The 21,085-nt window shown below is 40.9% G+C and overlaps 1 protein-coding gene across 4 annotated transcripts in view; it reads left to right on the top strand.

The window, feature by feature from the left end:
- The window catches only part of LOC112907944 (monocarboxylate transporter 1-like), a 44,676-nt gene extending 28,884 nt beyond the window's left edge, over window positions 1–15,792 (top strand). For 3 of the 4 annotated variants that reach the window (XM_072766469.1, XM_025983293.2, XM_072766470.1), the window contains 2 exons: window positions 773–1,639; window positions 3,757–6,846. In XM_072766469.1, the coding sequence (XP_072622570.1) occupies window positions 773–1,639; window positions 3,757–3,965 (1,076 nt within the window). In that variant the 3' untranslated portion in view covers window positions 3,966–6,846. Of the gene's footprint in view, window positions 1–772; window positions 1,640–3,756; window positions 6,847–15,622 lie in introns of those variants that run through there. The other variant, XM_072766468.1, reaches the window with a different exon arrangement.
- Window positions 15,793–21,085: the final 5,293 nt, after the last annotated feature.

Raw genomic sequence — 21,085 nt, 5'->3', positions numbered from 1 at the left:
TTTGAATATTTTAATATATTTGTTTTCTGGGTGGTATTCTTTTTTAAGATTTATTTATTATTTTAAAGGGAGGATGAGAGAGCAGGGGGAGGGGCAGAGAAAGAGGGAGAGAATCCCAAGCAGACTCCGCACTGAGTGCAGAGCTGGATGTGGAGCTGGATCTTACAACCCCAAGATCGTAACATGAGACAAAATCAAGAGTCAGGATGCTTAACTGACTGAGCTATCCAGGTGTCACATCTCTAGGTGTATTTTAGAGTCATTGTACTTCATCTGAAAAATCGAATACATTGACATTTTCATAGAAATTACGTTAAAATTAATGAATTTAGTGAGATAATGTTACTATCTTCACAATGTTGTATTTACTGTTCTAAAATATTTTCCCTCTCCCCACCACCCACTTTCTTCTTTTCCTGCCCTCTGCCCATCCTCTTCCATCTTGCTCTCTGAATTTATAAAAATCATCTTCTCTCCTTTTTGTTTTCAATTTCGTATTCTTCAGGAAACCTAAAATTATGAAATTAAAGGAGCCTACATTTATTATTATTATTATTGTTAAAGCAAAAAGAATTATTTTAATAATATATTTTATATCTAGTATTTGATGCATAAAGAGATTTATATCTGTGTTTGATAACAGCCCACTTAATGATCTACTGGTTATGATGATGATTTTGACCTCTTGCCATTCAGTTTGTCTAGTTGGTTAATAACAAATATGTTTCTGACATTTATTTTGATATGTAATTCTTCCCCCCGTCCTTCCCAGGTCTCGGGCTTGCCTTCAACTTGAATCCAGCCCTGACAATGATTGGCAAGTATTTCTACAAGAGGCGACCGCTGGCAAACGGACTGGCCATGGCAGGCAGCCCTGTGTTCCTCTCTACTCTGGCTCCCCTCAATCAGGCTCTCTTTGATATCTTTGGCTGGAGGGGAAGCTTCCTAATTCTTGGGGGCCTCCTACTAAACTGCTGTGTAGCTGGAGCCCTGATGCGACCAATAGGGCCACCACCAACCAGTGTGGGGAAAGATAGGTCTAAAGAATCCCTTCAGGAAGCTGGAAAATCTGACGAGAAAAAGGGAGCAGGTGATACAAATACAGACTTTAATGGCAGAAACCCTAAAGAGGAGAAACCTTCGGTTTTTCAAACAGTTGAGAAACAGTTGGATTTATCCCTGTTTACCCACAGAGGCTTTCTACTATACCTCTCTGGGAATGTGATCATGGTTTTTGGGCTGGCTACTCCTTTAGTCTTTCTTAATAGTTATGCCAAGAGTCAACATTACTCTAGTGAGAAGTCTGCCTTCCTTCTTTCTATTCTGTCTTTTCTCGATATTATAGCGAGACCTTCTATGGGACTTGTAGCCAACACCAAGTGGATAAGACCTCGAGTTCAGTATTTTTTTGCGGCTTCTATTGTTGCAAATGGAGTGTGTCATCTGCTAGCACCTTTAACCTCCAGCTACACTGGGTTCTGTGTCTATGTGGGCTTCCTTGGATTTGCATTTGGATGGCTCAGCTCAGTGTTGTTTGAAACACTGATGGACCTCGTTGGACCTCAGAGGTTCTCCAGCGCCGTGGGACTGGTGACCATTGTGGAATGCTGTCCTGTCCTCCTGGGGCCACCACTTTTAGGTATAGTATGCCTTACTACCTCTTTGGTTCTGTTAACATTAAACAGGCATAGAAGATGGAAAAGGTAATAGAAAACAGAGATTAGTGAGCTGCTTGGTGGCAGAGAACATTTCTCATTTCTGTAGCCTCACTGTTGGCACAATGGTTGGCACTCAGATTCTTAACACAATTGAAAATATATTGAACCATCAACCTGAAAGAGGAGTCAAATGTTCTTACAAATGGCATTCTTTTTTGAAGTATGTTTTCTCTTCAGAAAACTTAATGTGCTTGTTGTAGAAAAACATGTAAAATACAACTCCACCTCTGATAGTAGCTCCCATGTAAGCTCATGGTTTACCAGCCACTGTTCTACTTTGTGTATCCTCATGTCTTACAAGCCTATGAAAGAGGACTGTCACAGTTCCTACTTCATAAGAACTAGAAACTTCGAAAGGTTAAATAATTTGCCTTATATCACATGGCTAGTAAGGGAGTATATAATTTGGGAACTGTTTCCTAAGATCATTAAATACTTCATCTTTTGAATTAATAGCTCATTAGATAACATTAGTGAAAATATAATTTGGCCTTCCATTTATTTATTTATTTATTTATTTATTTATTTAGATTTTATTTATTAATGAGAGAGAGAGAGAGAGAGAGGCAGAGACACAGACAGAGGGAGAAGCTGGCCCCACGCAGGGAGCCCCATGTGGGACTTGATCCCAGGACTCCAGGACCACGCCCCAGGCCAAAGGCAGGTGCCAAACCGCTGAGCCACCCAGGGATCCCCTGGCCCTCCTTTTAGATGTATACTTTTTGGAAGTATGATTTGGCTAGTGAGTGAGGATACATAAAAGTCCTACAGCTGTCTTTTGATTCTGCTCTCTTCCTCCCCATATCTAGTGATTGCCCCAAGTCTTGTCAGTTTTCACCTCCTAAATCTCTTTCTAATCAGCCCACTTTTCCATCACAACACCACCCTGTCCACAGCTCCTGTCTCCCATCTGGGCTGCTCCAGTAGCCTCCTAGCTGCTCTACCCAAATCCACTCTAGCCAGCCTTCAATCTGTTTTCTTCTCTGCAGGCAAAATTATCTGCAAATACAAACCTGATACCCCAGCTGCTTAGATCTTTCCAGTCGCTTCCCATTGTCCTTAGGGTGGAGATCAGATTCCCTCTAGTAGCCTACAAGGCGCCTCCCAACCCCCACCCCAACCTGGCCACCTGTCTCTCCAGCCTCATTTCCTGTCACTCACCTTTTGTTCTCTCTGCTCCAGCAATCCTGCCCTTCCTCCTTCCCCTCTCCCACCCCAGCTTCCCACCACCTGCCTTTGCACTTGCTGTTCTCTGGCCACATCCTTCTCCCATCGCCTCCTCCTGGATAACTCCCATCCCCCTCTAGGTCTCTGCTTCATTTGCACTTTAAGAGAAGCCTCCCTGACCCTGCTGGCTGCTCCCAACCCCCCATTTTCTGCTTTCAAGCCCTCCTTGTCACAGTTTGTGTAGTGATTTGATTAACATTTCTCTTGTCCACTGAACTGTGGATGTTTGCTCCTCTGCTCTCCCTTATCCTCAGGGCCAGCAGCCCAGTGCCTGGTGCGTGTGCAGGCTCAGTAAGTATTGCTGGATGACCAGTGCCCTGAGTTAGAAAAGCACAAGGAATCATATTGGAATGGGTTATATTCAGTCTTCTCTTAGGTGGAGAGTAAGGTTGTATGATATTCCTTAACATACCAAGTTGATGAGATGGTAACAAGGGATTTCATGGCCAAAAACATTTTGGAAACACCAAGTCTGATAGATATTTCTACTAGAGGACCTTGCAAAACTTTAATATGCTAATGATGTTGTGAATCTTCACTAGAGAAGAATATGACAAGCCATTTCCTAAGTCTGACTTAAGATTTCATTATTTTTAAGTTGCTAAAAATAACAGGATATTCAAGGCTATCTAAAATCAAATGTCACATCATAAAAGATGTAATTTTTAGCAGTTCCTTTTTAGACAAATTCATCATTTGTGGGCTCTTTGTCTATTGGTTTTCATCTTCTTTCTGAGTGGATCCTTAAGCTTTATTTGGGGAAGGTATACTTGTTACTTTTGCCCACATAACTTTGTTTTGGATATCTTAGGTCGTCTGAATGACATCTATGGAGACTACAAATACACCTACTGGGCATGTGGTGTGATCCTAATTATCGCAGGCATCTATCTCTTCATTGGCATGGGCATCAATTATCAACTTGTGGCAAAAGAGCAGAAAGCAGAGAAGCAGCAGAAAAAGGAAAGTAGAGAGGAGAAGCCAAGAGAAGTTATTAAAACAGCAGAATCTATAGAATAGAGAGGCCCACGTGGCCCCAAAGAGGAGAAACATCTCGTCTGAATCATGGATAACCAGAGGAGCTTTGAACCAAAAATACCTTAAAAATTCTACTGAATCATGTTCTGTTAGTGCCGCTCACCACAGCCAGTGGACATCTGTGTGGAAGTGATACTGATGAGGGAGCAGAAGCCTAGCTGAAGACAAAGCATGAGCCTATACCCCCAACCTTACCTCTCCTGGGTGGGATGTATGTAGCATTCCTCCAGGGAGCTCCCAACTGTCTTAATGTGCATGTCTTGCTAGAGAGAAAAACAACCTTAACTTGAGTATGGCAAGGCCTCCAGTATCTTGTAGGTCCTCTTTAGCATAGGAAAGTTCTTTTGTAAACCTTCCTTCTCCTGATCTCCCCCAACTCCCAAATATATAGTCAGCCACCCCTCACAACTCAGGTACAGCTCTTTCTGCCCACAGGTCCTGTCCCCATGCTTTAATAAAACCACCATTTTGTACCAAGACGTCTCAAGAATTCTTTCTTGGTCATTGGCTCTGGACGTCACCCCACTAAAACTCACCTATATTCAGAAATACATCAATACCAAGTGTCCATTGATGGGATTTTTATTTTATTCCTTTACGTCAATCATAATTTATATGTCACATCCTTTGGGATTAGGGGATTTGCAAAAGTTTCTATTTGAAGTCATATTTACTAAGGTGTACTTTACATACAGTATAAATGTCTTTTATAAGATTATAGTTTGATGAATTTTGACGAGGTATTTAGATAAGTATCACTCCAATACAGAACATTTCTAACAGACAAAATAATTCCCTCCTGCCCCTCTGCAGTCAATTCGCTTCCCTTACCTACAGCCCCTAGCAAACATTGATCTGATTTCTGTCCCCTATAGTTTTGCCTTTTCCAGAATGGAATAAATGAAACCACATGGTATGTAGCTGGCATAGTAAGAAATATATATTTGCTCTTTGTCCCTAGTTCCTAGTACCTAGTTCCTAAAACCCTTGGCTTTCCCAAGTGATGAGTGTCTTTTGCATGCTTAGATGACTGGTGGCTAGAACCTCCTAGATAGCTTCAAGAATGAGGCTGGTCTCCAGAAAGACCAAGGCATGATTAAAGGGTTGGAACTTTCAGCCCTTCCCCATGACCTCTGGGGCAGGGGGGCAGGGGGTGGGTGGCATGGGGAGCTAGAAGTTAAGTTCAATTACTAACAGTCAGTGATTTAATCAAGTGTATCTATGTAATGAAACCTCCATAAAAGCTAAACTACAAGGCTTAGAGAGCTTCCTGGTTGGTCAATACACTGATTGGGCTGGTGTTGGGAGGGTGCTCAGATGGGGCACAGAAACTCTGTGCCATGCCTCCCCACCATACCTTGCCTTTTGCATCCTGTGCATCCCTTCCATTTGGCTGTTCCTGAGTCATAGCCTTTAGAAATAAGTCAATGATTGTAAGCAAAGTGTTTCCCTGAGTTCTGTGAAATTCCTGGCAAATTACCAAGCCTGAGAAAAAAATGAAGGGAACTCCCAGCTTCTAGCTACTTGGTCAGAGGTACAGGTGGCAACCTGGGACTTGTGGCTGGAATCTGAAGTAAGGGCAGCCTTGTGGGACTGAGCCTTTAAACCTGTGGAATCTGCACTAACTCTAGGGGCTTACTGTCAGCGTTGAATTGCAGTGTAGGATACCTAGTTTAGAGTCTTGAGAGTTGGAGAAGTGGTTGCTGTTGTGGAAAAAATGGAATGTGAGAAGTGTGTGAGTAACTGAGTAATCTTTTGTGTCTAGCTTCTTTACATGGCATAATGTTTTAGGATTCATCCATGTCATTCCATTTATACATAGTTTGCTGCTTTTATTGCTTAGTAATATTCTTTGTACGGATGTACCATAATTTATATCTCTCCACTGATTGATGGACTTTGGTTTTTTTCCACTTTTAGGCTATTATGAATAAAGCCTCTATAAACATTCCCACAGGGGTCTGTGTAGACATATGCTTTCATTTATCTGGGGAAAATGCCTAGCATTCGGGTTTCTGGGTCATGTGGCAAATACATGTTTAACTTTGTAAGAAACTATAAAACTATTGTGGAAGTAGCCAAACCATTTTGTAACTCAACTAGCAATGTATGAGAATTCCAGTAATTCTGCATTCTTGTCAGCATCTGGCATTGTCAGGCTTTTTAATTTTAATTTCTCTGACAACTAATGATGTTGACCATTTTTTCATGAGCTTGGTCATCTGTATATTTTTAGCAAAACCTTTTTAATCCTGAAATTTGACAGAGTCTTAGAAATATTTAAGTACCTTGCTTGTTTGTGATGAGCACTGGGTATTATATATAAGTGATGAATCATTCAATTCTACTCCTGAAACTAATATTACACTATATGTTAACTAACTAAAATTTAAATAAAACACTGAAACAAAAAACTACTTAAGGGCCTTGAGTTTTCATCTTTAAAACAATTTAAGTGACTTTTCCTGACATATTTGACAGTGAAATGAGCACTGTATTTGAAAATCCTGAAATGTGTGGCAATGTATTTAAATAGGTGGTTATGAAGTCTAATATCTATTAGGATCTAGGATCTAATGGAAATATCCTTATGTTACAAGTGTGATGCAATATTAAATGAAAAAGCACAACACAAACTGGTTGGTCAGTATATATAATGTACTTTTAGGGGGAAAATGGGGAAAGGAAAACACATAAAATCCAACTACTTGCATTAGGATGATGACTTTTTTCCTATATATATTTTCTTACTGGGTAATTGTTACCTTTTCAGTAACAATAGGAAAAATGAGTAGATTTGAAATATAAGACTTCTGATAAGAGAAACCTGTCTTCTAATAAAGCTAATGATTATTGTAAGATATTGATTGGTTGATTGCATTTTGCTTCTTTAAGAGATGGATTCTGGTGAAAAGGAAGTGAGTGACACTGAACTCAAGAACACAAAACACAAATGGCTTCAAGTCATGATTTTGCTGGTACAGGACAGAAGCTGTGGTGTACAGAGAGTTCATGGGGTACCAGCCACCAATGCCTCCTTCTTGGAAACAGTGCTCTTGGGGACAGCATTCCTATAGTTCTTCTTATGATCACCTTCCAGCTTTAAGCGAATGTTTAACTCAGGAAGCCTGAGCATTCAGCACTTACCACATCCTGGGGTTAGAGTTGTTTTAGAATGTCATTTTATTGAGATCAACACCAGAAAAAAAATACAGTGTTAGAAAAAGGGAAATGTTGGTCAAAGGAGGAAGTTGACCACTGACCTTTTCACACATGTATTCAACAGATATTATTGACATTTATCCTGTGTGCCAATTCTAAGCACTGTTGTAAGCATTGAAGTTTTTTCTTTCTTTTTTAGCATTGAAGGTTCTTTAAGAAACAAAACATAACTGTTTTCCATGGTTCTTCCTTTCTAGTAGGGGGAAACAGACAATGAAGAGATAAGCTATAAGGAAAAACCACACTTTATAAAGACTAGAGCAATGGATATAAGACCAGTTTTCATTAGTTCATTCATCTAAAGAGCGTTTTTTGGAAGGGTACCTGGCTGGCTCAGTCAGTAGGGCATGCAACACTTGATCTCAGGTTGTGAGTTCAAGCCCCACACTGAGCATGGAGCCTACTTAAAAAAATAATAGAACTTTTTTAAAAACCCTAGCATTTTTGGAGAGTATCTTCTATGTGTCTATTTGCTGAACAGAGGAGATATAATAGTGAACAATATTTGGTTCCTGGCACCCACAGCTTCTTGACTAGTGGGGAGGACTGTGTAGTAAGTGCTGTGATCATGGAGAGATGAGTGAGAAAGAGAGAGAGAGAGACAAAATAAAAACAGCATATAAGGGACTGTATAAGAAGAACTCTTCCCCAAAACCACTGACTAGGAAAAGGAGAGGGGTGGACTACCAGAAGTTTTTATGTAAGCAGTGGAGCCCTCCTGCACCCTGCAGGTGCATCTCCACTAGGGCAAGTCTGCCTGAGAATCAGCACAGCTGGCCCCTCCCCCAGAAGACCAGCACAAACCCCTTGCATGCACCAAGTCTACTGATCATGGAGTGCTTCAAAGCTTCAGCTCTAGAGGAAATAGGATCTAGCTTCTTCTTTTTTTTTCTCAAAATTTTATTTAAATTCTAGTTAGTTAACATATAGTAGTATTTTGGTTTCAAGAGTAGAATTTAGTGATTCATCACTTACATATAACACCCAGTGCTCATAACAAGTGCCTTCCCTGATACCCATCACCCATGTAGCCCATCCCCATCCACCTCTCTTCATCAACCCTCAGTTTGTTCTGTCATTAAGAGGCTCTTATGGTTTGTTTTCCTCTGTCTCTCTCTTCCCCCTTTCACATATGTTCATCTGTTTTGTTTCTTAAATTCCACATATGAATGAAATGATATGGTATTTGTCTTTCTCTGAGGATGTAGCTTCTTTTAACAAGCATACCAAAACACATCTAATAAAACTCGCTGCACAATGGACAAGGTCCAAACACCCCACACACACACACCACTGCAGGCAAGGAGAAACTCTGCAGAGGACTGACCTGAGGGAAGGAACAGCCAAAACACAGCAGCAGAATGCATATTCTGAAACACTTCCTGAAGCACCAGGCCCAAGACAGTATAGGTCCTCTTTTTTATATAGCCATTACTCTCAGGAGTAGAAATATAACAGGCTTTCCTAACACACACACAAACACACAAACGGTGACCTAGACAAAAGGACATGATGGAGGAATTTGCCCCAAAAGAAAGAACAGAAAGAAGTAATGGCTAGGGGTTTAATCAAAACAGATATAAGGGCAGCCCCAGTGGCTCAGCAGTTTAGCACCGCCTTAGGCCTGGGGTGTGATCCTGGAGTCCCAGGATCAAGTCCCACATTGGACTCCCTGCATGGAGCCTGTTTCTCCCTCTGCCTGTGTCACTGCCTTTCTCTCTGTCATGAATAAATAAAATCTTTAAAAAAAAAAAAACAGATATAAGTAAGATGCCTGAACCAGAATTTGAAACAACAATCATAAGGATATGAGCTGAGCTTGAGAAAAGCATAGAAGACACTAGAGAATCCCTTACTGCAGAGATAAAAGAACTAAAAACTAGTCTGTCCAAAATAAAACGTGTCATAACTGAGATGCAAAACTGCTTGGATGTAATGACTGAGGATGGATGAAGCAGAGGAACAAATCAGTAATGTAGAAGATAAAATTATGGAAAATGATGAAGCTGAAAAGAAGAGGGAAAGAAAACTATTGGATCATGAATGCAGACTCAGGGAACTTGGCAACTCCTTAAAGTATAATATCATAAGTCCCAGAAGAAAAAGAGAGGGGAAAAAGGGAAGAAGGTTTATTTGAGCAAATTATAGCTAAAAACTTTCCTAATCTGGGGAAGAAAAGAGACATAAAAATCCAAGAGGCACAGAGAACTCCCATCAATTTCAACAAAAACGACCCCACATTAAGACATATTGTAGTCAAATTAACAAAATATAAAGACAAAGAAAGAATCCTAAAAGCAGCAAGGAGAAAATGTCCTTAAACCCCAAGGGAAGACAGATAATGTTTGCAGATCTATCCACAGAAATTTGGCAGGTCAGAATAAAGTGGCATGATATATTCAATGTGCTGAATGGGAAAAATATGCAGCCAGGAATACTTTATTCCAGCAAGCCTATCATTCAGAACAGAAGGAAACAAAGAGTTTCCCAGACAAAACTAAAGGAGTTCATGACCACTAAACCACCCTGCAAGAAATATTAAAGGGGACTGCTTCTTTGAATGGAAAAGAAAGACCACAAAAAACCACAAAATAGACAGGAACAGAGAACATCATCAGAAACACCAAATTTCCAGGTAACACAATGGCACTAAATTCATATCTATTAATAATCACTCTGAATGTTAATAGACTAAATGCTCCAGTCAAAAGGCAGGATACCAGAATGGATTAAAAAGCCAGAACTGTCTATATACTGCCTACAAGAGACTCAGTGTAGACCTAAAGACACCTGCAGATTGAAAGTGAGGGGATGGAGTACCATTTATCATGCTAATGGGCATTAAAAAAAAGCAGGAGTGGCCATACTTATATCAGATAAACTAGATTTTAAACTAAAGACTGTAACAAGAGATGAAGAAGGTGACTATATCATAATTAAGGGGTCTTGATGGATAGATATCTATTATGGTAAATATCTATGACCCCAACATGGGAGCACCCAAATATATAAATCAATTAATAACAAATGTAAAGAAATTCATTGATAATAATACAATAATAGTAGGGGACTTTAATGCCCCACATACAGCAATGGATAGATCATCTAAGGGGAAGATCAACAAGGAAGCAAAGGCTTTGAATAACACACTGGACCAGAGGGACTTAACAGATATATTAAGAACATTTCATCCTAAAGCAGCAGAATACACATTCTTTTTTTTTTTTTTTTTCAGAATACACATTCTTGAGTGCATGTGGAACATTCTCCAGAATAGATCACACACTGGGTCACATATCAGCCATACACAAGTACAAAACAATTGCAATTATACCACGCATATTTTCAGACCACAATGCTATGTATGAGCTTGAAGTCAACCACAAGAAAAAAATGTCAAAAGACCACAAATACATGGAGGTTAAAGAACACCCTACTCAAGAATGAAGGGCTAATCAGGAAACCAGAGAACACATTTTTTAAAATACATGGAAGCAAATGAAAATGAAAACATGACAGTCCAAAACCTTTGGGATGCAGCAAAGGTGGTCCTAAGAGGGAAGCATATTGCAATACAGACCTATGTCAAAAAGCAAGTAAAGTGTCAAATACACAACCTAACTTTATACCCAAAGGAGCAAGAAAAGGAGCAGCAAATGAAGCCTAAAGCCACCAAAGGGAAATAATAAAGATTAGAGCAGAAATAAATGATACATGTTTCTGTATCAAAACAAAAACAAAAACAGTACTGTAACAAAAACAGTAGAACAGATTAATGAAACTAAGAACTGGTTCTTTGAAAGAATTAATAAAATTGATAAATCCCTAGCCAGGCTTATCAAAAAGAAGAGAGAGAGAACCCAAATAAATAAATCAGGAATGAACTGACACCACATGAATACAAACAATCATAAGAGAATATTATGAAAAATTAAATGCCAACAAACTGGGCAATCTGGAAGAAATGGATAAATTCCTATTAACATTCAAACTACCAAAACTGAAACAGGAAGAAATAGAGAATTTTAGCAGACTCATAACCAGCAAAGAACTTGAATCAGTAACCAAAAATCTCCCAACAACAAAAGTCCAGAGCCAGATGGCTTCCCAGGGGAATCCTACAAGACACTTAAAGAAGAGTTAATACCTATTATTCTGTTCCAAAAAAATATAAATGGAAGGAAAACTTCCAAATTCATTCCCTGAGGCCAGCATTAACTCGATTCCAAAACCAGACAAAGATCCCACTTAAAAGGAGAATTACAGGCCAATATCCCTGATGAACATGAATGCAAAAATTCTTAACAAGATACCAGCAAATAGAAGCCAACATTATATTAAAAGAATTATTCACCACGATCAAGTGGAATTTATTCCCAAGCTGCAGGGGTGGTTCAAAATCTTCAAATTAATCAACATGATACACCATATTAATAACAGAAGGGATGAATCGTGTGATCCTCTCAATGGATGCAGAAAAAGCATTTGACAAAATATAGTATCTATTCTTGATAAAACCCTCAACACAATATAGATGGGACATATCTCAACTCCATAAAGGCCATATTTATAAAAGGCCCACAGCTAATATCAACCTCAAGAGGGAAAAACTGAGAGCTTTTCCTCTATGGTCAGGAACAAGCTTTTTGTCTGGCTTCAGCAATCAGACGACAACAACAACAAAAATAAAAGGCATTCAAATCATCAGGGAAGGAGTCAACCTTTCACACTTTGTAGACAATATGATACTCTATATAGAAAATCCAGGGATACCTGGGTGGCTCAGTAGTTGAGCATCTGCCTTTGGCCCAGGGCGTGATCCTGGAGTCCCGGGATCAAGTCCCACATTGGGGTCCCTGCATGGAGCCTGCTTCTCCCTCTGCCTATGTCTCTGCCTCTCTCTGTGTGTCTCTCATGAATAAGTAAATAAAATCTTTAAAAAAAAAAAAAAGAAAATCCAAAAGATTCCACCAAAAAATTGCCAGAACTAATACATGAATTCAGCAAAGTCACAGGGTATAAAATCAATGTACAGAAATCTGTTGCATTTCTATACACAATGAAGCAGCAGAAAAAGAAATCAAGGAATCAATCCCATCTACAAGTGCACACACACACACACACACAAAAACAATAAGATACCTAGGAATAAACCTAAGCAAAGAAGTAAAAGATCTGTACTCTAAGAAATATAAAACACTTATGAAAGAAACTGAAGAAGACACACAGAAATGGAAAAACCTTCCATGCTCATGGATTAGAAGAAGAAATATTGTTAAAATGTCTATACTACCCAAACCAATCTATAAACTTAATGCAATCCCTATCAAAATACCACCAGTAGGTACCTGGGTGGTTCAGTCAGTAGAACATAAGATTTGATCTCAGGGGTGTGAGTTTGAGTGTCAAGTACATTGGGTGTAGAGATTACTTAAAAATAAAATATTTAAAAATAAAAAAATACCACCAGCATTCTTTGCATAGCTAGAACAAGCAATTCTAAAATTTGTATGGAACCACAGAAGACCTCCAATAGCCAAAGCAATCCTAAAAAGGAAATGCAAAGCTGGAGGCATCACAATGTGTAATAGACTTCAAGCTCTATTACGAAGCTGTGATCATCAAGACAGCATAGTACTAGCACAAAAATATACACATAGATCAATGGAACAGAATAAAAAAAAAAACAGAAACGGACACACAACTATACAGTCAACTAATCTTTACAACACAGGAAAGAATATCCAATGAAAAAAAGACAATCTCTTCAACAAATAGCGTTGGGAAAACTGGACAGCAACATGCAGAACAAAGAAACCGGACCACTTTCTTATACCATACACAAAAATAAATTCAAAATGGATGAAAGACCTAAATTTGAGACAGGAAACCATCAAAATCCTAGCGGAGAACACAGGCAGCAACCTCTTTGACCTCAGCAGCAGCAACTTCTTGCTAGACACATCTCCAGAGGCAACAGAAACAAAACCAAAAATGGGCTATTGTAACGGCATCAAGATAAAAAGCTTCTGCTCAGAAAAGAAAGCAATTGACAAAACTAAAAGGCAGCCTATAGAATAAGAAAAGATATTTGCAAATGATATATCTAATAAGGGGTTAGTATCCAAAATCTATAAAGAACTTATCAAACTCAACACCCCCAGAAAACCAAAAAATTCCATTAAGAAATGGCAGGAGACATGAATAGACTTTTTTCCAAAGATATCCAGATGGCTAACATGAAAAGAATCTGCTCAACATCACTCATCATCAGGGAACTCAAAATCAAAACCATGAGGAGATACCACCTTGCATCTCTCAGAATGGCTAAAACTAACAACACAGGAGACCACAGTTGTTGGCAAGGATGTGGAGAAAGAACCCTCTTATACTGTTGGTGGGAATGCAAACTGGTTCATACACTCTGGAAAACAGTATGGAGGTTCCTCCAAAAGTTAAAAATAGAAGTCCCCTATGACCCAAAAAATAATTGTTTTTTGTAGTAGGATACACAAATACAAATTTGAAGGGGCACGTGCCCCTGATGTTTATGGCGGCATTATCAACAACAGTCAAACTATGGAAAGAGCCCAAATGTCCATCAACTGATGAATGGATAAAGAAAATGTGGTACAAGGAAGCCTGGGTGGCTCAGTTGGCTAAGCACCTACCTTCAGCTCAGATCACAACCCCAGGTCCTGGAATCAAGTCCCACATCAGGCTCCTTGCTCAGTGGGGAGCCTGCTTCTCCCTCTGACAAATAAATAAATAAAATCTTTTTAAAAAGATGTAGTACATATATGCAATGGAATATTACTCGTCATCAGCAAGAATGAAATCTTGTCATTTGCAATGACATTCCTTATCTATTCATTTTCTTTATGCATCCATCTATCAGTGGATACTTGCACTGCTTCCCTAATCTGGCTATCAAAAATAAAGCTGCAATAAACATAGAGGTGCATATATCTTTTTGAATTAGTGTTTTCATATTCTTTGGATAAATACCTACTTTAAATACCTTTAGCTCTCTCTCCATACTAGCGGGATTACTGGATCATATGGTAATTCTATTTTTAATTTTTTGAGGAACCGGGGATCCCTGGGTGGCTCAGCGGTTTAGCACCTGCCTTCAGCCCAGGGTGTGATCCTGGAGTCCCAGGATCAAGCCCCACGTCGGGCTCCCTGCAGGGAGCCTGCTTCTCCCTCTGCCTGTGTCTCTGTCTCTCATCTGTGTCTCTCATGAATAAATAAATAAAATCTTTTAAAAAAATTTTTTTTTGGAGGAAGCTTCACACTATTTTCCACAGTGACTACACCAGTTTGCATTCCCAACAGTGAACGAGAGTTCCTTTTTCTCCAAATCCATGCATGCCAATACTTCTTTCTTGTGCTTTTGATTTTAGCCATTCTGACAGGTGTGAAGTAATCTCTCACTGAGGTTTTGATTTGCATTTGGCTGGTGATTAGTATTGTTGAATATCTTTTTATGTGTCTGTTGGCCATCTGTGTATCCTCTTTGGAGAAATGTCTGTTCATGCCTTCCGTCAAGTTTTTAATTAGATTATTTGGGTTTTTTGGTGTTGAGTTGTATAAGTTCTTTATATATTTGGGATACTAGCCCTTTATTGGAAATACCATTGGCAAATATTTTCTACCATTCAGGATGTTGGTTTTTTGTTTTGTTGATAGTTTCTTTTTCTGTGCAGAAGCTTTTTATTTTGATGTAGTCCTAGTAGTTTGTTTTTGCTTTTGTTTCTCTTGCCTCAGGAGACATGCCTAGTAAAATGTTGCTATAACTGATGTCAGAGAAATTACTGCCTGTGCTCTCTTCTAGGATTTTTATGGTTTTGGGTCTCACATTTAGGTCTTTAATCCATTTTGAGTTTATTTTTGTGCACCGTGTAAGAAAGGGATAAAGTTTCATTTGTGGTTGTTCAAGCATTTGTTGAAGAGACTGTCTTTTCCCCACTGGATATTTTTGCCGCTTTGTCGAAGATTAATTGACCATATTATCATGGTTTTATTTCTGGGCTCTCTATTCTATTCCTACAAAGCCCTTTTACCTACTGTTTATCATCCAGTCCATGCCAAAACCCAAGGAGGTAGGTATAGTCAGAAACAATGATTCTTCTATAAGTTCGCTGTGGTATTCTGAATTGGGTCCTGGAACTAAAAGAGAACATTAATGGAAAAACTGGTCTGTAGTTTAGTTATCAGGATTGTCCAATGTTTATCTCTTAGTTTTGACAAATAAACCAAGATAATGAAAGAAATTCACATCAGAGGAAGCTGGGGTGAAGAGTATATAGGAACTCTGTACTAATTTTTCTATAAATGTAAAATTCCAAAATGAAAAGTAAAAAAAAAAAAAAAATCACAACACTGACCCTCTTGCTGGGCTTTCATCCTGGCAGGTCATCTACTATCAGAACAGGGCAAAGCAAGAGCATTAGAGCTCAGAGACTAGAGCTGAAGATGGTGCTGAATGGAAGCTCTGGAAACAAACAAGAACAGAAGAGGCTGAGTCCTGGGTAGTCCTGAAGGGTGAATAATGGCAAACTCATCGTTTGGGTCCTACACCAAAAAGATTAAGAAAATTCCTGTTCTCCAAAGAATTCACAATCTGACTTATAATCCTTTTTCTTGGCATTGGAATTCATAATGTGTTTTCTTTGCTTGTGGATTTCTTTTCCTAATATTCTTTGCTGTTTCAAGGACTTAAAAGAGCTTGCATTTTCTGGACTGACTTCAGCTGTGTCACAGGAGGAAGTGCTGCAGGGGATGTGGGCTGGGATTAAGTGGTCCCACTCGGTGTGCTAACAATCTATATGTGTGTAATCTATACATGTCCACCCTGGGATGTTTCTCTCTCGTTGTCTTCTTGTTGCTGTGTTTTATTCTCTCTCTGTGCCCTTCCACCCCTACTTTTTCTAAGATTTTTTTTTTTTTGCAATTTTATTTATTGGAGAGAGAGAGAGCTAGTGAGAGAGAGCATGAGCTGGGGCAGGGGAGAGGGAGGCAGCCTCCCCGCTGAGCAGGGAGCTCAACATCAGGGTTCAATACTAGGACCCCAAGATCACGCCTTTGCCTGAGCCAAAGGCAGACACTTAACCAACTGAGCCACCCAGGCGCCCCAACTTTTTCTCTTCGATTTAGAAAGCAAAGAAAAGGGCCTGATGCTTGTCTGACTATAATTCTGAATGCTTCCCACATTTGAGGCTGTCAAAACATTTGGTAATACCCGTTGCCTCCGTCCTAGAAGTGGGTAAATTCCAAGCATGATCCATTTTCTCAGATGCTACAGATAAGCACAAGCAAGGAAGATGTGGGCCTGCAGAGGGTTAGTTTTCTGGGCTAGAAGCTCTGGAATGCTACTAAACTTCTTCTGAGGGTAGGCATTCCTCGTATTTCTCATCACCAACACTCACAGGTCGTTCTGCCTCATGCCCCCCCACCCTTCAACCCCTCCTCACCCATTTTCCCAGGCCACAGCCCTGTGTCAGGCACTCATAGTGCCTCATTGGGGTTCTTGAAATGGCTTTCTAAGATACCCCCAGCCTTGGGTCTCACTTGTCATTTCCAACCCATCCTTAATACTGCCAGTGTCAAAGCATAGCCATTAAAGGGTTAAAATAGGACTCATATAAAAATAGAATGAGTATTTGATAAAGATTAACTCATTCATGAAGAAACTGGCAGAATGGTAAATCTAGTTCAAAGGAAGATTCAAGAAACTACATTTGATGAAAACCAGAATGCTGAAATAAAGTCACAAGCTTTCAGGTCCAATAAAACTAATTGTTGCTTTTGCACACATTTAGATTCCTCACCCAAGGCCTTCATTCTTGGGTCTTTTTCTGAGGCCTTGGGCAGAGGTCCTATTGGACACTTCCACCCAGGCATCCCTACAGGGGAGGTGGGGAAATCATGAAGACACTTCCCTTACTCCTCACTCCCCAGGTTTTCCACAACTAGCCCTTCCCTCTCTTCCATCCCCATCCCAAGTCCACCAAACTGCTGGTCCATCTGTTTGGGACTCCCTCAACTGTAAGAGGACCCCTTGAGTCTGCACTGATCCACTTGATCCTCCAGAGAATGTAACAGGGAGTGTGGGCACCACCTCAAGTTCAGCCTCTTGATTTTACCACTGTGGTAACTGGTAAAAGGATTAACTCTTACATTTATGGCTGGTTGCTTTAATCCATTACTCTGACAGTTTAGCTCTCTCTCCTATAGCTCAGCTGAGCTCCCAATAGAGTTAGATTTTTTTTACTTTACACATGTGGACACATAACATCCTAGGTCTGGGCTCTACACAATAGCAAATAGACAGTAAAGGTTTATTCTCCTTTTATTCTAGATTCTAAAACCTAGAGAATTAAATAATCTGTGGGTGGGTCCATTAGACATGGCTTCCTCCAGGAGGACTTTGAAAGGACACATAATCATTCTTTGCCCTATTTTCTAACTTTTAGATAATTTTACGTAACACTGCCAAAATGAGGTCCTATTGCAACACTGTCACAGAACTGGGGGACAATCTTGTAGGCATGGCACAATGTGACGTCCAAACTCATAATGGCCAGTTTCCACCATATCTTCTGCAAATCCTGGGCCAGGTACATTTGCAGCTCCACACCGAAGGCACCAACTTCCCCTGCTGATCATCCGGCCCATCAGGAACGGGGGTCATGAGGGGTATACTTGAGTTCTCCTTTGTCCTCTGGGGTTGATTATTGCTCTTCCCCACCTCTCCAGTTTTTATTCCCAACTCGTGCCCCTGCAGGTCTGCAGTAATCCTAGGCCCACACCACCTGCACAGACAACTGCTATTCACAAGATTCGTCATTCCCACAATTACACAAGGTCTACTTCCTATAATAAATTGCTTATTTTATTTCATGCTTAGAGGGTCTATTCTCTGCACAGTCATGGCTGATAAACCCCCCAACTTTTTTCAGCAGCCCCTTTGGGTTCTTTTGTCTTTTTGTGGCTATTGTGCAACAGATATTAAGAGAGTGGGCCTTGCTATTAAATTCTAGCTCAGGCTCTTTCCAGCTTTGAGTCTCCAGGCTAAATAACTAAATAACTAAATAACTTTATTTAGTTTCTCTAAGTTTCTACCTCTGTAAAATGGGAATAATAATAAAACTCCCTTAGAAGGTTGCTATGGGGATTAAATAAGTTAATAGCAGTAAAATCCTTAAGATTGTCTCTGACCTACTGTAAATACTCAGTAAATATTCACTATTAGCATCACCTCTATCAGAAATGGCACTTAGCACATTGCCTTGCTTTTCTGAACCACCATCACCACACACACACACACACACACACACACACACATACACACACACACACCAGATTGTGAACTTCTCGAGACAATGAGCAAAGAGACATCCCTTCTGCCTAGAGGAGCTAGGAAGGCTTCCTGGAAGAGGTGACATTTTAGCTGGGCCATGAAATGCTGGATTCGGATTGGGTAGACAAAGAAAAGAATGGCATTGCTTCTGGAAAATAAAAAAACAAACAAACAAACAAAAACCAGAGATGGGTATAGAGACCATCAGTAGAAACAGCTTGCCTTTGAAACTGTACAATCTTACTGGAGTGGCATGTGTAAACAGAGTAGGCACCAGGCCTTGGGATAGGCAAAGAGGAAGAATGCTAACTAGGTTTTCTGTGTATTGGGAGCAATAAAAGGAAATCAGTGCTCACATCACAGTGTATGAGGACCATTAAGGTCTGGAGGCGGAACTTCGGGACTCCAGAATGAAGCAAGGGCAAAGCGTTTTTAAGCCCAGGTCTGATGAGGGCAGAAATAGAGGGCATCTCTGTAGGCTCCCGGGCTGCCTGGAGAAATGACTGAGGAAGCATCTGTGTTCCACTCTACTGGCAGATTCCCCACCTCCCACTTCCCTCCCTTCCTCCCTCCTTGCCGGTTTGGCTAATGTGGGTTAGCAATGAGCAGGAAGTGAGTGTCCTGAGGCCCACTCCCCCAGAACCCAAACCCTGATTATAGAAGAGGTGACCAGAGGCTGGGGCAGCACATCTAAAGTTATTGAGAATAAAATGGGGGGCTCAGTGGGTTAAGCATCTGTCTTCTCCTCAGGTCATTATCTCAGGGTCTTGGGATCGAGCCCCGCATCCAGCTCCCTGCTCAGCTGGGAGCCTGCTTCTCCAACTCCTCTGCCCCTAATTACACTCGCTGTCTCTCTCTCACAGGGTTTTCTCAACAGATGACCTCCCTAGTACGGACCAGGACATTCCAGGCTGATTGGCTTCAAAGTCCATTCCTGGAGGAAGCTGAGTCCACTGTAACTAGGTTAGGTATCAAGGCATGGAGGGGTTAGCCAAAGTGACTCAATTTTCGACATGTTGTTTCTTTTTAGCAGACTGATCCTTTAACCTGTGGAATCTGATGCTATCTCTGGGCAGATAGGGACAGGAGTGAGTCAAATTGTAGACACCCAGCTGGTATTGGAAAAATGCTTGTTGGTGTGGGGAAACTTGCCATGCACATGCATTGGAATTGGGTCCAGAAACCAAGCCATTTCTCTGGCCTCATCTAAGGAAGCCTTGCCCAGGTGCCTCTGTTGATCCAGGAAAAACCATTTATACCCTTCTTGTAAGAATTTCTTTATAAGGACTTCATGAGAATCTTAACAAATAACCCATTGCACAGTGGACACTCACTATTACATTTTTCCTTTCTTCGCCTTGCCCACCCCGCCCCCCACCCACCCCGCAATGCATCACTCCTTTGGAAAGTGAAGTAAATAAAAGAAACAAACTCCCAAGAAAACCACATTGCTCTGAACTCCATGATTATCAACAAAGCATTACTTAATTGCTTACCCACAGAAAGGAGACGTTAATTACCTGCCATGGAATTTTTTTTTAAGATTTATTTATTTATTTATTTATTTATTTATTTATTTATGATAGACAGAGAGAGAGAGAGAGAGGCAGAGACACAGGAGGAGGAAGAAGCAGGCTTCATGCTGGGAGTCTGACGTGGGATTCGATCCCGGGTTCTCCAGGATAGTGCCCTGGGCCAAAGGCAGGCGCTAAACTGCTGAGCCACCCAGGGATCCCCTGCCATGGAAATTTTAAAAAGGAAAAAAAGGAAACATGAGTTTCAATTTTAATTAGGGCCCCTGCATGGTGGGAATGGGAATGAGCTGGTTTCTCTGGGATCTAATTGTTGGCAGTGAAGTGAGAGCCTCTGATCCCTGAACAGCCTCCTGTTCCTACTGCTTCCTGCACAGAACTCCAGCCAGACCTTCTCTTAAAGGATGCAGAGCATGGAGGGGCAGACCACTCCTTCCAGGACTCTGGCCATCACTCCTCAGGGAGCTGCTCAAGAGCAGGGATGTAGAAACACAGGACAGGGTCCACCTTTCTTGCCCTGCTCAATGCTGAGCAATGTCAATGGAGGAATGGTGGTAGATGCTGGGATGTGCTGTGGCCCAGACCCCCACACACCCCATGCAGGACACACTCCCCAGCCACTGGGATTGCTGCCAGCACTCAGCCTCTGGTGCCAGCCCCTTCCAGACACTTTCACGAAGTGACACTGCCTTCCCAGGCCAGCCTGCACCCAACAATCAACATGAAGTAAAGGCCCAACGCTCACCTCAATTTGGGCCAACCCTGAAGGTCATGGCCTCCTGTGCTCCTGGTGGGATGACCAGGATTCAAACTGCAGTGCAGCTCCCCTCCACCCAGAGTCCCGCCTCCAACCTGTCTCTTCTACAGGTGCTAATCCCAAGGGGACTCCCTTACGTATGTCTTACACACTCATCTCCATCTCAGAGCTTGCTTCTTGGGACATCCCAACCTGACACAGAGAGTGAAATTAAGCAGCGTTAAAA

Source organism: Vulpes vulpes, chromosome 8, assembly GCF_048418805.1.
Source record: "Vulpes vulpes isolate BD-2025 chromosome 8, VulVul3, whole genome shotgun sequence".
Lineage (NCBI taxonomy): Eukaryota > Metazoa > Chordata > Mammalia > Carnivora > Canidae > Vulpes > Vulpes vulpes.
The sequence above is the reverse complement of the archived record's forward strand: the minus strand, read 5'-3'. Positions and strand labels throughout refer to the sequence as shown.